The sequence below is a fragment of the Rhinoderma darwinii genome, chromosome 5, assembly GCF_050947455.1.
Source record: "Rhinoderma darwinii isolate aRhiDar2 chromosome 5, aRhiDar2.hap1, whole genome shotgun sequence".
In the NCBI taxonomy this organism is placed as follows: domain Eukaryota; kingdom Metazoa; phylum Chordata; class Amphibia; order Anura; family Rhinodermatidae; genus Rhinoderma; species Rhinoderma darwinii.
In genome coordinates, this window is record NC_134691.1 from 324222578 (window position 1) to 324238663 (window position 16086).

At 47.3% G+C, this 16086-nt stretch overlaps 2 protein-coding genes across 9 annotated transcripts in view; both read left to right on the forward strand.

Annotated features, from left to right (window-relative positions):
- Positions 1 to 659, forward strand: part of LOC142652122 (cilia- and flagella-associated protein 69-like) — a 36744-nt gene extending 36085 nt beyond the window's left edge. For all 7 annotated transcript variants that reach the window (XM_075827614.1, XM_075827611.1, XM_075827616.1 and 4 more), the window contains one exon: positions 424 to 659. In XM_075827614.1, the coding sequence (XP_075683729.1) occupies positions 424 to 570 (147 nt within the window). In that variant the 3' untranslated portion in view covers positions 571 to 659. The remainder of the gene's footprint in view (positions 1 to 423) is intronic.
- An 11948-nt stretch (positions 660 to 12607) lies between these two features.
- CFAP69 (cilia and flagella associated protein 69) overlaps positions 12608 to 16086 on the forward strand; it is a 46748-nt gene continuing 43269 nt past the window's right edge. The window contains exon 1 of one of the 2 annotated variants that reach the window (XM_075827620.1): positions 12608 to 12860. In XM_075827620.1, the coding sequence (XP_075683735.1) occupies positions 12708 to 12860 (153 nt within the window). In that variant the 5' untranslated portion in view covers positions 12608 to 12707. The remainder of the gene's footprint in view (positions 12861 to 16086) is intronic. The other variant, XM_075827619.1, reaches the window with a different exon arrangement.

The window sequence follows — 16086 nt, forward strand, 5'->3', positions numbered from 1 at the left end:
TCGATGCCAGCCCGGGAGTGGACCAGTCCAGTCAGCTGACCGGTCACCTGACCGGTGAGGTCAGTTGACAGGTCAGGTGACTGGACCACTCCCGTGCCGGCATCGATCTCAGTGAGAACACCGCCGCAAGACTCCTGCCTTCTTCTGATCGCTGCAGTGCCCAGCGGGACATTTTGCAGACTTCCCGGGACGGCGGGACCCTGATTAGAAACCGGGACTGTCCCACCAGATCCGGGACGGTTGGGAGGTAGGCTTATTATATACATGTGCTGTAGCTCTATACTGTAAGTGCTGATAGAAGATACTTAGTTGTATTGCTCTGGGTCATCAGGTATTCATGGAGCGCTAGTGCTGCCTCTTATATTTACACTGACTAGAATTCACAAAGATCTGAGAATTGAAGCTCCATCATTGTTTGTGCAGGTGTCGTGTTGCCGGGTTTTTCATGTGGAGAGCACACCATCTAACCTTACAGGAGGTCCTCTAGCTGACACCTACTTCGCCTGTAAGAGGCTTCCAATCCGAGGAGGAGCCCTGCAGAAAATCAGAGGTCGAAGATCTTTAAAGTAATCAACAACCAGTAACCAAGAATAGTGCCTGCTCCTTCACCATCTATAGGAGCAAGTTACACGAGATTCCACTAAACATCCTTGAATCCGTTCTGTGTCATTGTCTTATTACATACAAATATTTATTTACACAGAGAGATAGAGAATCACAGCCCCAATGCTGTTTAAGCGTGGGAGCTGGTGACTATCGGGTAAGGTCCCCTTAAGGGATTTACCCAGCAGTCTGAGTTCCCAGGTTAGGTTGGGTTTAGCAGGGTGTAGGGTGGGCCATCCTCCCGGTGGGCCCTCCCACCCTTATAAATAGTGTTTCCCAGGGGAGTCACTTCCTCTTTGACTCCCCTCCGGACTTTGGCAGGAAAATTAGAGACTGTTCACCTACATACCTGGTAGAGTAGATATAGCTGATGCTGCATTGATAGCTCTCCTGAAGGAGAAGATCGATAGGGAAGGAGCTGGCTGGCTCTCTTCCCTGCTCGCTTCCAACCCTGGTCTGCCCGTCTGATGTGGCTGGGCTGGCAGAGAGTAGGCAAGCGTGGCCTGAGCGGCACTGCCGTCCCCCCTCCCGCCTGAGTCCTTCTCATGCTCTGCCTCGTCAGAGAGGCAGAGCGCCTTCTAGAAACTCCCAGGCGCTGTCTAACACCGCTCCGGCGGCGGGGGTTGCCGTACCACGTGACCGCTCTGCATTAGCTGCAGAGCGGCGTAGGGCCCAGCAGGGGATCGCAAGATCGCTTTCCCCTGCTGTTAGTATTAATAATGACGACAGTGGGGTGGCTCTGGAGGCTCCTAGGAAGTAACAAGTAGTAAAGCCGCCCGGCCGTTTAGCTAGGTGGTTTGGCCATGGTAAGGCTGCGCCAGTGCCACCCCCTGTCCTCCCACTGTGAGCACTGCACCACCGCACCTTAATTTAGGCACCCATAGGCAGCAAGCTCGACGGGGAGGGAGTGAGGTTGAGGTAGCTCCCCAGGATGAGCTAGGCTCTCAGGCCGCTAACAGCTCTGATCAGCTTTTTGATTGCGTGCCAGGCACGCCTACGTATGGCGCTCAGGTTCCCATTTCTGGCCAGCGTCATAGGACCCCGCAGTACATGCCGAGATGGGCCCCATGGTGGGCGTAGCTTTTCCCCATCTGTGGCTGAGTCCAGTCGCAAATTGGAAAATAGGCGTAGGAGGCGCAGTCGCTCCCCTGGGCGATCTCGTAGCGGGGCACGCCGGAGTGGTTATAGATGCCGTTCCAGGAGCAGATACAGTAGGAGACGTTCCCGCAGGGGCTTGTCTGGTCATCATTCCTCGTCGTCATCTGTCAGCAGTAGGGACAGTCGTTTTACGAGGTGTTCACATAGGAGCCAGAGACATGGGCGGAGCAGGCGGTCCCACGACTGGGGGCAGGAGACCATCTGCTGCTGCGGTTACCGTAGTTCCTCCGCTGCCTACCGTGCCGACTCCTGATGCACTAACCTCTATGCATCGGACTGGTGAGTTGTCCTGCGTTCCTGCTTGGGGTAAGGCCGCCGCTAGTGAAATGTTAGATGTGTTAAAATGCATGATGGCAAAATTGGAGGGTCCTAGCCCCTCGGTCCATCCTCCAGGGGCGCCTGTTGCACAGCCTGAGTTGGTCCTGGTAAATCCTGGTCTATTATTTAGTAACTCATATTTTTGCGGCGTGGCTCCCATGGGAACACATTTATCCTCGGAAACTAGAGAGAAAAATTGAGAAGTGTGAATTTGTTGCTTTATGGTCATTATTATCCCCGGAACAGTTAACGGTGGATAAGGAGAGAAGGTTTGAGAAAACGGATGATAAAAAGCCTAAAGTTGCAAAAACCTTTGGGAATTGGGTTCAAGCTTTTGCCATTTTAGCGAGTGTGTTTAGTAAAAAGCACCCAGACAGAGCTTTTGAGTTGTTTACGTATCTAGATACGATTTATTCAGCTTATAAATTACATGGCGACACGGAATGGTGGAGGTATGATGAAGAATTCAGACGACGTCTGGCGCTGAGGCCGGAAGTCGTCTGGTCTGCTAAAGCCACGGATGTTTGGATTCAACTAATGTGTTCTCAAAAGCCGTCTAACCCCTTTCAGAGACGCCCCTTAGCGCGCTGGCTCTTTAACGAGGGTCATTGCAGGTTCTTCGCCTCATGTAAATTTAAGCATGAATGTTCCTTCTGTGGTGGCTCACATACAGCCTTGCGCTGTTTTAATAAAGCTAAAATGCCTGCCAGACTCGTGTCTTCAGGTAAGCCAGAGGACACCAGTGAGCGTCCAAAAGATGCGCCCGTGGCTGGACAGGTATCAAAGGACAGAGGAGGCCGTAATGTTAACTATAGGTTTCACTGTCGGTTTTTATATTCCCCACGTTAGACAAGCTACTGTTGTTTTTTCAGCTAATCTGAAATCGGTTAGGGATTTTCCCTCAGTGGTACAGCAAAAACTGGATAAAGAGGGTAGCCTGGGCCGAGTGGCTGTCCCCTTCACCACTCCACCTTTGGAGAATCTTCGGATTTCTCCTTTGGGTGTAGTTCCCAAAAAAGAACCCGGCAAATATAGACTCCTACATCACTTGTCTTTCCCTGTGGGTGATTCAGTCAATGATGGCATACCTCGGGAGGAGGCGGTTGTGTCTTATATGACATTCTACTGGGCTGTTCAGGTGATTTTCGAAGGCGGGCCCTGGTGCCCTGTTGGCTAAGTCCGATATTGAATCCGCCTTCTCCCTGTACACCCTGACTGTTTTCATCTGCTTGGTTGTCAATTGGATGGTCTATATTATGTTGATCTTTGTTTGCCTATGGGTTGCTCCATATCTTGCCGTTATTTCGAGATGTTTAGCACCTTTCTGGAATGGGTGGTGAGATCGGAGTCTGGGAATTCTGCCCAATTGCTTTATCTCGACGATTTCTTGTTCGTCGGTCCAGTTGATTCACCGGTTTGTTTATCTACGTTAGAATGTTTTCGTTATTTCATGTCCCTCTTTTATGGGTAGAGTTTTTTTGCGTCGTCTATCGTTAGCGACGGCGGGAGTTAAGCAGCCTCATCATTTTGTGTGGTTGTCTGCAGCCTTGAAGGTTGATTTGCGGATGTGGAAAACTTTTTTGTCAGAGTATGACGGGCTCTCATGTTTTCCTGAACGGGAGAAGTGCAATTCTGATTTTGAAATGTTCACGGAAGCTGCCGGGTCTTTGGGTTATGGTGCGATTTTTGGTTCAAAATGGTGAGTCCACCATTGGCCCCGGGATTGGGTAGGAAGAGGCCTCACCAAAAATTTGACCCTGCTTGAGTTATTCCCAATCGTTGTGTCCCTGGAGATATTGGGCGGCGATATGCATAATAAACGGATATTGTTTTGGTCCGATAATGAGAGTACTGTCGTGGCAATTAATAAACTTACCTCAGGTTCTCCGCCAGTCCTGGCATTATTACGGCATCTTGTTTTTCTGTGTTTATCTTTTAATATGGTTGTTAAGGCACGTCATGTGCCTGGTGTATGTAACAAGATTGCTGATTCTTTCTCTTGTTTCCAGTAGCATCGTTTCAGGGACCTGCACCCTCTGGCGGACCTGGAGGGTTACCCATGCCCCTCTTTCCTTTGAGATCTGCCGGTGAACATTTTAATTCCATTGGTCCAGTCCTGGGTTGCTCCTGCGACTTGGAGAGGTCACGGTAAGGCTTGGCGTGAATGGTTATCTTGCGCGGAGGGTGATGTACCTCTTTCTCCTCAGAATTGCCATGGCATTACAGTCGCTTACTTGTCTTGGTTGCAGGATAAGGGTGTGTCCGCGGGAGTTGTTCAAAAGCGGTTGTCGGGTGTAGCTTTTGCGTTTAAGTTGTTGGGTTTGGCGGATGGCAATAAGAGTCCGGTTTTTTCTTTGGTACTACGGGGGAATGGAAAAAGGAAAAGTCATCGATTGATATGCGTAGGCCAATTTCCTTCTCTCTCCTGCAGCGGCTAGTAGATAGCATAGCGCTGACCTGCACGTCCTCGTATGAGATTTTATTGTTTCAACGTGCTTTTATGTTAGCTCTCTTTGGCGCTTTGCGTATAGGTGAGTTAGTTTCCCCTTCGCGTGTTCAGGTAGCGGGCCTTCTTAGTGAGGATGTTGTGCTGCTGCATGATTCGGTTAGAGTTAGGGTTAGTCGGTCAAAAATGGATATATATGGGCAGGTTGTCCATTTTTAAGCTTCCTTCCTCCTTGTGGACGTTATCTCGAGGTATGTTGCTGTTCGTCCCTATGTGCTGTTCGTCCCATAGGTCCTTGTTTTTTGCTCCACGGCGATGGTACACCTCTTACGAAGTTTCCGTTTACGAATGTTTTAAAAAAAATGTTTGGGCCTCGCTGGAGTTAATCCGTCTGAATTTGGTACCCACTCGTTCCGCATTGGCACGGCGACGGTAGCAGAGGCTGGGGGTATGTCAGATTCGGAGGTTAAAAGGTTGGGTCGTTGGCGATATGTTCGTCCTCATCTGTTGGCTTGATAATTGTTTTTCTTTTCTTTTCTTTCAGGTTTCAAGAGGCCTCTTGTGTGGCTGCTGGGCCATTCCTACATTTATTGGGCCGCACAACGGGCTTTATATCAGCCTGGGGGTACCAATCTTGGTTTCCTTCAAGCAGAGGTTGCTTGGAAAGGTTTTAGGGGACTTAAATAGCTCCAGGTTCTCCCTAAAGTTTTTGCCTTGAGCAAAGTTACGCACGGGCCTACGGTTTTGGTGGTGCATGCGGGAGGAAATTACTTCTGCTCGGTTAGAGTGGCTGAGCTCATTTCGGTTATCAGGGCTGATTTGGATCGCTTTTCCACGTTTTTTCCCTGAATTGATCATAGTGTGGTCAGAAATAGTCCCCAGAGTTCTTTGGAATGGTGCTCGCAAACCATTCAGCCATAGAAAGAGCAAGACGTATGATCAACATGCGGGTGTCTCGTCATGTTCGGTCCAAAGGCGGGGTAGTGATACGTCATCGCCAGTTGGAGGGGGATAACAAGGGTTTAGTGCTGCAGGATGGTGTCCACTTAAATGACATCGGTCTGGACATCTTCTTGTCAGGTCTTCAGAATGCGATTGATAGGGCGCTTTTTCTTTTGGCTGTTGGGGGTAGGAGCTCGGTATAGGGGTACACCTCACCCCCTGTGGCGGGACCTTGTCCGTTCAGGCTAGGGTCTATGGGAGAACAGTAACCTGCCGTATCAACAAAGACGTGCCCACCGCGTCAGCGGTGGCGGGGAACGCGAGGTGACGGTATTTGCAGCAAGATCAAAATCTTCCGGTGTTAGCTGCGGACAAGGTTTTTTCCTCCATGCTTTAATAAAGCTGTGGCCTACCCCCACTTTTATACCCACGCTGAGTCTCCTGTGTCATTTATTTTAGTTTGGGAAGACAGCACGTTTTTATTAATATCCTGGTAGTCTCACAGCCCCCATGCTGTTTAAGCATGGAAGCTGGTGACTATCGGATATGGTCCCCTTAAGGGATTTACCCAGCAGTCTGAGTGCCCAGGTTGGGTGGGGTTTAGCAGGGTGTAGGGTAGGCCGCTAGGCCCTCCCACCCTTATAAATAGTTTTTCCCAGGGGAGTCACTTCCTCTTTGACTCCCCACCGGACTTTGGAAGGAAAATTTAGTTTGGGAAGACAGCCCGTTTTTATTAATATCCCGGTAGTCAAAGGCGGGATGGGATTTGTGTATTAATGATCTCATTACTATTGTATCAATTTGTAATCTATATCTTCTACCTAATAAAATAGTAGAAAATCTGTGGAGCTGCAATATTTTATCAGTAAATTCCTTCCGGTGCATCAGAGCATTTTGCAAAGGCTGACTCTGTCCCTCATAGATGCCTTATGGGTAAATTTAGGTCTATATGTTTAGAAAGTATAGTTTGTAACTGGATTGAAAACTTGCTCAAGGAAGCACCTCTGGGACCCGCACCTGTCTCTAGAACGGGGCTCCTGATGCTTGTGATTTCCAACCAAAATAAGAAAACAGCGTAGGTCGCTGAGCTACGCTGTTTCCGTAACTCCGAATGTAGTAAATGGCAATTACGGAAACCGCGTAGAATGCGAGTTACGCTGTTTCCGTAACTACTATTCAGTTCTATGGGACTTACGGAAACAGTGTAGCTCAGCGAGCTACGCTGTTTTCTTATATGGTCATAAATCGCAAGCATCAGCGGGAACACAGAGAGGTAGAACGAAATCACAAGCATCAGCAGGAACACAGAGAGGTAGAATGAAATCATAAGCATCAGCGGGAACACAGAGAGGTAGAATGAAATCATAAGCATCAGCGGGAACACAGAGAGGTAGACCGTGGTTTAAGGTGCTAGAGATATGTGGGACCTGCATCTGACATTTATGGCTTATCCTGTGGATATGTCAAATGTTCCTGATGAGAAAACCCCTTTTTAGCGGGCTTACCTGTTCCCGTAACTTCCACAGAAATGAATGGAGATGCACATTCACAGCAGCATTCGTTTTACGCCCGGATGCGGTGGCTGCCTACCGAATGGGACGGGAGTCGGGTGACCCCTATTCTGGAGATAGATGCGGGTCTTAGATTTGGGACCAGTGCCTATCAGACATTTATGGCATATCCTGTGTTGGGAATAACCCACTTATTTCATTCATTTGTAGAGGCATTATATAATCACCAGTGGTTCTCTATTACAGTTCATAGATTTCGAGGTTCCCATATAAAAATAAACTAAACAGAACCACAATGTAATATGTTGTGAATATAATATGGCTGCACTTTTAACAGTTCCTGTGTGGAGTATTGTAGCTCTGTCAACAGTAGAGCCCGAGCATCTATCTGCTATCAGGGGTCAGAGCTCATCCACACGGTCCTATTTTGGATCCATAATACTGCTATGGACCGACACTGCACCTCTGCGTGGCTCCAATCTTATATGGACACACAAAAGGATTTCACATTAATCTGCAAAAAAACAACAACACATTGTTTTGCATGCTTCATCAATTATCAGTATCGAGGTAGTCCGGGGAAGAACACCGCGCCTCACAGACACTATATGGCATCACACAAAGTGCCTTTAGCTCTATAAGATGGTCCTTTATGGACTCCATGTACTGCCATGCAGTGTCTTTGCACTCGGCTTTGCATGTGGTTGAGTTCTGAATGTAACATCTACACTATAAGGGCTCGTCCACACGCAGCGGAATTGCATATGTTCCGTCCGGGATTGTGGACGGAAAATACGCAGCAGAATACAGTAGCAGTAAAGTCATCCACCGCAGCAGGTCAATTAATGCTGTGGAAAGTGGACTAAATTGCTGCGTTTTTCAGAGATGTCACCATCTCCCAGCATTGAGAAAAACGCAGCAAAATCTGCACCATTTTCTGCAGTCAAAACTGCAGGAAATGGTGCGTTTTTGCCATAGCGCAAAGTCTGGCACTTTCAACGGAATTGCTGCAGAAATTTGCAGCTTTTCCGTTACGTGTGGACAAGCCCTAAGGCCAAAAGTATGTGGACACCCATCCTAATTATTGCGTTCAGGTCTTTCAGCCACACGCATTGCAAATAGGTTCATAAAATCATGCACACAGCCATACAACCTCCACTGACAAACATTGCTAGTAGTATGGGTCGTACTGAAGAGATCAGTGCCTTTAAATGTGGCCCTGTCATAGGATGTCTTCTTTGCGACAAGTCAGTTTGTGAAACTTCTGATCTGCTAGATCTGTCCGGTCACCGGTAAGGGTATGTTCACATGGGCTATTTCCAGCCGTTTTTCAGGTTTGTAAACACCCTGAGAAACAGCTGAAAAATCGGAAGCAGAACACCTCCAAACATCTGCCTATTGATTTTAATGGGAAATACGGCATTTTGTGCCGACTGGGCTTTTTTTTTTACACCTAGTTTTCCAAAAACGGCACGTAAATATACGCCCGCGAAAAAAGTGCATGTCACAGTTGGGACGTTTTTGGAGACGTTTTTCTTTGACTCTATAAAAAAACAGCTTAAAAAACGGCCGTAAAAAACTGCGCAAAACGCGAGTTGCTAAAAAAAAAAAAAAAAAACAGCTGAAAATCATAAGCCATTTTCCCTTGAAAACAGCTCCGTATTTTCAGCCGTTTTTTGTTAAGCGTGTGAACATACCCTAAGGGTATGTGCACACACACTAATTACGTCCGTAATTGACGGACGTATTTCGGCCGCAAGTCCCGGACCGAACACAGTGCAAGGAGCCGGGCTCCTAGCATCATACTTATGTACGACGCTAGGAGTCCCTGCCTTGCTGCAGGACAACTGTCCCGTAGTATAATCATGTTTACAGTACGGGACAGTTGTCCGGCAGCGAGGCAGGGACTCCTAGCGTCGTACATAAGTATGATGCTAGGAGCCCGGCTCCCTGCACTGTGTTCGGTCCGGGACTTGCGGCCGAAATACGTCCGTCAATTACGGACGTAATTAGTGTGTGTGCACATACCCTAAGTGTTATTATTGTGAAGTGGAAGCATTTAGGAGTAACAACAGCTCAGCCATGAAGCGGTAGACCAGGCAAACACAGATTGGGGCTACCAAGTGCTTGAGTGCATGGTGCAAAAAAATAAATCTATCCCCTGTTGTATCAGTCACTATAGAGCTCCACACTAGCTCTGGAAGTGACATCAGCACCAGGACTGTGCGATCAGAGCTTCATGAAATTGGCTTACATGGCCGCTGCACACAAGCTTGAAATCACCATGCACAATGCCAAGTGTCGGCTGGAGTGGTGTAAAGCGCGTCGTCACTGGACTATGGAGCAGCGTGTTCTCTGCAGTGATGAATCACGTGAGGAGTTCAGTGCGGAGGAACTCAAGTGGCTGCACAGAGTCCTGACCTCAACCACATCCAACACCTTTGGGATGAATTGGAACAGCAATTGCGAGCCCAGACCATCTCCCCCAACATCAGTGTCTGACCTCACAAATGCTCTTCTGGATGAATGGGCACAAATTACCACAGAAACGCCAAAATCTTATAGAAAGTCTTCCCAGAAGAGTGTAAGCTCCATATTAACGCATATGGTTTTGGATTGGGTTGTCCCACAAGCTCATATAAGTGTGAGGGTCAGGTGTCCACATATTTTTGGACATACGGTGTATCTGATATCAGCCCTAAATTTGCCAGATGTGTTAGGATCATGTTGCTTTGCTGTACCTGACAGACATTCCTTCACTAGTCTTCTGTAGCATGGGTTTTGTTCAACTCACAACATAAACTTCTTTGGCACAAGTTCTTTTCATTATATAAAGAATAAAATGTATTTGCTGAAATTATAAAACCTGTCAAATACAAATGTAAAAAACACCAAGGACACGTTAATAGAATAAATATATTTTATTAGGTTTATAACATCAGTATAACACGTATATGGTGTCCCCCGACTTTAATAAATCGATGTAACTGGTTTTGTCCTTCACCTTCAGCATCTCCTGCCCACAGGTTCAGTAACCGTCATTGTAGGATATATACTGTAAGTATGCGGATACCTGCAGGGGAATATACTGATGAAGAGGAGCGTTACTTCAGAAATGTTATATTGTTATGCAGGTAATGGAAAGATAAAGGACGGCAGGAAGTTTTACCTCTCATCTGGGTGAAGAAGAAGCCGTTTTAAGAAAATCTCAACTTTTGTGGAGACATTTGCTTTAATATCTAATACCTCCGGAGGTCTAAGATGGTTAATGCCCGTTGCACACGACCGACTGCCACATGGGTTATTATTCACTGCATTTGAGTGGCAAGTTATCGTTGTCACAGACCCATTCACTTTAGCAGATGAATCGGGTCCGTGAAATCAGACCCGACTCCGATTTGCGGAACCATAGAATATGTCCTATCTTATCACGGATGGGACCCGGCAAGGCTCACACTATCGGGTGCATGAGGGATGAACAACTAAAACTTCTGATGGTTTAGTATGGTGAAGGAGTTGTCGCTTTCAGGTTGCTGCAATGCAGATGTCTTTTAGTGTCAATATTAAAGCTCCAGCATCCAGACCTCTCAACTTAACTGAACTTATAGAACTATAAAATGACAATGTGATCCACGTTTTGTTCAGTTGATTTGCTGCTTGGGTTGCGTAACGTAAATTCAGTCCCGTTCAACAAGGGGATGTCGAGGTGATGTGGCCATAATACAGACACCTGAAAGCAGCCTTAAAGTGTAGCTAAACGTTTGACAAACTTCTGACATGTCTTAGTGACATGTCAGAAGTTTGGATTGGTGGGGGTCCGAGCACTGAGACCCCCATCAATCGCTAGAATGAAGCAGCTGAAGCCCTCGTGTGAGCGCTCAGCGGCTTCGTGTCTGTTTAGCTTTTTCCGGAAAGCCGATGTATCGGAGTGCGGGCTCATAGACTTTCTATTGAGTCTGTACACAGATACATTTATTTCCGTAAAAAGTCGAACAGACACGAAGCCGCTGAGCGCTCACACGAATTCTTCAGCTGCTTCATTCTAGCGATTGGTGGGGGTCTCAGTGCTCGGACCCCCAGCAATCCAAACTTCTGACATGTCACTATGACATGTCAGAAGTTTGTCAAACGTTTAGCTACACTTTAAAGGGGTATTTCCAAAACCATAAATTATTACCGTCCCCTTCATATAGCCATAGAGTTGAAGAAGTTATTCCATGTATTATTTTTATACCAAAAGTCCAGAAATGCTGTTAAAAACTGTTTGCAATCTTTCTGGCAAAAAAATAAATAAAAAAATACCTTTCTCAACTTTTCATCTTCCCTGTGTCCCCGTCCACCACCCCGATGCTGCTGCTGATCTGTGCTGCTGGGGGCGGGCTCTGAGCAGAATCATTCTCCTCCCTCTGGCAGCGGAGCATATAGTCCCCTTCTTTCCGTGTAAATAAGTAACATGGTATCCAGATTAGTGAGCTAAGCGGGCATGTGCAGGGTTCAGATCTGCTGTCAGGATGTAGGGCTTTACAATCCTAACAATCGGAGGAGTCTCCTCAGCTATACTATCATGCTATTGAAGAGGCTCTGCTCCTTCCCTGACAAGCAGGGCAGAAATCTATTTTGATTGGCGGCCCTGCAGTGAACAGAAGATCACAATGCAGATACCTGGCTGTGGTGAGAGTGACTGAGTATGCATGTCCAACAGCACTCCGCTATTAATGAACGTGCACATTGCTATAAACTTTGAACACCATGTGGCGCTATACTATGTGAGTAAATGTATATTTTTTTAACAGCATGTAAATGGGAAAATTATTTTTTATGATCTATAGAATAAATATATTTAATGGTGGGACAACCCCTTTAAAGTGGTTTTCCACTACCGGACAACTGATACCTATCCACCAGATAGGTTATCAGTATATGATTGGTGGTGGTCCGACACCCGGAGCCTGCACCAATCAGCTGCTCCGGTGGCCTGCGGGCACCAGATGTCATTGCACACTATGCAGTGTTCGCAGCCGGCTCCGTACATAGCATAGCGGCCGTGCTGCAGAACTTCAGTTCTGCTCCTATTGACTTGAATACTGCATCTCGGCCGCTATTCCGTGACCGAAGCTAACTGCGTCCGCCATGGATGTCCGGTGCCCGGAGTGACCAGAGCACGTGATCGATGCGGGGTCCAGGTGTCGAACCCCCACCGATCATATACTGATGACCTATCCTGTGGTCATCAGTTGTCCGGTAGTGGAAAAACCCCTTCAAATGTTACAATTCTGTCTGACTGTACCTGCCACAAGGGGGCGCTCACTGCATTCAGATTTATACAACTCCCACTGAACTTGATAATTGCTATAAATCTATATGCAGCAAGCTCCTAGTGGCGAGTCCTAGTGTCTATTAAACATGCGGGTGTTCAGGGTCGATATGTCCTAAAACGGAGAACCCCAGAAGCCAATGTGTTAACATAATAATAAAAAAACAACAACCATACTATCTACTCTTCCATTGTCTGTCTGATCCAAATCTTTATTACATGATTTCACGTAACTGGTGTATAATAACATATTACACACCAGGAAAGTCCAAGTCTAATGTAACTGCATGAGGAGCAGCAGGTTTCTACAGAGTCCTGTCGCTATAGCAACGAATGTTTGTGTTTTGCCGAGCAGGACTCCCGGGAAGGAGCTGCATAGATCATAGGCGGCATCCCTGACCTCACCTTCCCAGCAATGCCGGCAGCTCAGGAGGTCGCAGCTGCCCGGGCACCGGTACAAGCCAACAGCATGACCCTGACGGAAGCACCGGGGTCAGGAAACGGCAAACAAAGCGGGCGCCCAGTGGTGAGGCTGCTGGTGACGGATACTGACCTGGTACAGAAAGAGGTAATTGTCATGACACCCCCCAGCCAGGGGTGGCGATGTACTTACATTTCCCTCATGCAAGCCAGCGTCCGGGATTGGCCTGCAGCATTTGCTATATAGAATGCAAGACTGCCACACGGGGCCGGGACCTCCACTGCCGCGTCTGTAACCATAGAGATCTGCTTAGTGTGCGGTCTGAGAGGCTGGAGCGGCCTCTAGTGTTGTTCCTAGAGCTAACACTAGAGGTGAGATAGTCTGTAGAAAAGGAGACGCAATAAGTCCGCGTTCTACGGCTTCGCCTATTGGACGGATTTTATAGTCACTTATATACACTGCGTGGTTAGAGGGCATTCGGCGCCATTTTTAATTGGTGTGAACGCCAAGTATAATCAAAGTGAGCAATCACCTCAGATTGTGGAAGTATTATAAATATGGTGTGACCATAAGACGTGGAAGATGTGGAATAAAGGCACCTCACACACTAAATATGCATCTTTGTAAAATTCCTTTAAGGGCTTATGACAACCCTCTTACAGACATTGGTGGCATATCAGATATCGCTAGGCTATGCCACCCATGTCTTATTGGCGGGGGTCCAACCACTGTGACCCCGCCAATTGCTCCATTCACGTGGCAGCACTGCTAGGAAATTGCTGTTCCATTTTGTCTCCTGTCAGTTCCAGGGAGCGGCCATTGTGTTGTCTATAACTTTCAAGCGAATGCAGCTGAGCGTGCCAGACACAACCCCAGGAGCGAATCATTAAACCGGACATAGATTAACTTTTCATTCTACAGTGATCTAATTGTGATCCAGTTAAAAAACGAGAGGTCCTGATGCTGTGTCCGTTATATGGACGCTAAAAATGTACCACACTGGCCTTCTGAAAGGGTTATTCCCGCCTGAAACATTTGATATGCCATAAATGTCAGATAGATGCGGGTCCCGCCTCTGGGACCCGAACCTATCTCTAGAACTCCGTTCTACATTTCTCGGCTCCCGCTGCCTCCCGGCCACTTCCTAATTATATGGTCGGGAACTACGAAAATAGCTAAGCTGTTTCTGTTGCTCCAATAGACGTGAATGGCAGTTACGGAAGCAGCGTAGCACGCAAGCTGCACTGTTTCCGTAACCGCCATTCACTTCTATGGGAGTTACGGAAACATGGTCGGAAATTTAGGGAACCGAGAAAGGTATAACGGGGTTTAGGGGGCCCCGTTCTAGAGATAGGTGCGGGTCCCAGAGGCAGGACCCGCATCTTTCTGACATTTATGGCATATCCTGTGGATATGTCCTGAATGTCTCTGATGGGAAAACACCTTTAAATAGATTTGGTGCATTTTATGACAACTCTCAGCCACGCTCCAGTTGCAGTTGACTCAGGTGACGCCATTATTTAGTGATGAAACGCATGCTGGGAGAGAGGAAAGGGCACATGTACAAAGTTGCGCACACCCAATAACAAAATAATACAATACAATAGCCGTATAAATGTATGATGTGCAACTACTAAACCTGGAAGGTAACCACATGCTGAACCACACCAAAATACAAAGTGCAAGGGTATTTTCACACGCAAACTCAAAAACGTCTGAAAATACGAAGTTGTTTTCAAGTGAACAGCTCCTGATTTTCAGATGTTTTTCTAGCAATAAAAACTTAGAATAGGAAAAGGGGGGGGGAGGATCCTCCAGCTCACCGTTTGTTGTGTCTGTGAGTAGACAGCGCCCGGAATCCCGCACGGCCAGCGGCTAATAACAGGAGAAGAAGTAGCACCAAAATCCAGCGCTTGTGGTACATAAAAGGAACAGACGTTCCACTTTTATTAATAGTAGATCAGGTTTGAAATGACAAAGTAATGAATGATGTAGCAGAGTACAGAGGTGAGTGGAAGGTGAAGGATCAAAAGTTTCCGACACGTCTTGTGGTCCTACTTCTTCTCCTGTTTTTGTAGCAACTCGCGTTTTTCGCTGCGTATTTTACGGCCGTTTTTGGAGCTGTTTTTCAATGGAGTCAATGAAAAACGGCTCCAAAAACGTCCCAAGAAATGACCTGCACTTCTTGTGAAGCGGCGTATTTTTACGCGCCATATTTTGAAAACGACGTGTAAAATTAAGCCTCGTGGGAATAGAACATCCTAAATCCCATTGCAAGCATTGGGCAGATCTTTGGAGGCATAATGGAGCCGTTTTTTCAGGCATAATTCGAGGTGTAAACGGCCTGAGTTACGTCTGAAACCACTGCGTGTGAACATACCCCAGGAGAGCAAGATACTATCGTGTTTCCCCGATAGTAAGACACCCCCGATTGTAAGACGTATCGGGGGTTTCAGGGGGGTCGGCTAATATAAGCCGTACCCCGAAAGTAAGACATATGTCTTACTTTCGGGGAAACACGGGGGTATTGCCGCCTCCTGCCCACTTCCGCGCCGCCCCCCTCTCCATACGTCACCGCGCCGTCCCCTGCACTTGTCAATGCCGCCTCCTGCTTAAAATACGGTAATGCACACAGTATTAATCATACATCAGTAAAACATACACACTGGCATACTGGGGTATCATCTGCTGTATGTAACCCAGTGGGTATCAGCAGGTGTAACACTGGATTAAATACAGCAGGTGGTACTGTATCACACTGGGTTAGATACAGGTATAGGTACAGGTTTGCACTTTGCTGTGCCCACATGAGCTGTTTGACGGCTTAGGACGCGCCTATGCAAATTTACTCGGGCACGTCCCTACTCCAAAGAAACCTCCCCCCCCCCCCCCCCCCCCCGCCCGTCACAGAAGGTAAAATGCATATAAACTAAAAAAACACATTTTACACAGTTTTTTTAGCTGTCAGTGCCCCTTTAACTGCGGGATGCGGACGGTTAGAGCGGGATGAGCGGAGGGATGTGGAGGCCGCGGGAGCAGCAGTAATGTTTTCCGTGGTCCATCAGGACCATGGACAACATACAAAAACACGCTGTGTGGGATACTGTATGGAGCTGTAACCCTATGGGAGGCTATGTGGGATACTGTATGGGGCTGTAACCCTATGGGAGACTGTGATACGGAACCACAAGCAGTGCTTATACCGTATGCTACCGTATATTTTTGCCCCTAGACATGAGCGCTTCCGATTCCAGTGGTAAAAGGAAGAGTTACACCGTGGAGTATAAAAAAGCGATTGTCGAAGAATCTTGGGGCAAAAATGTAGTGCAGTTCTGCAAGGAGAAAATGTTGGATCACCGACTGGTCCAAAAAT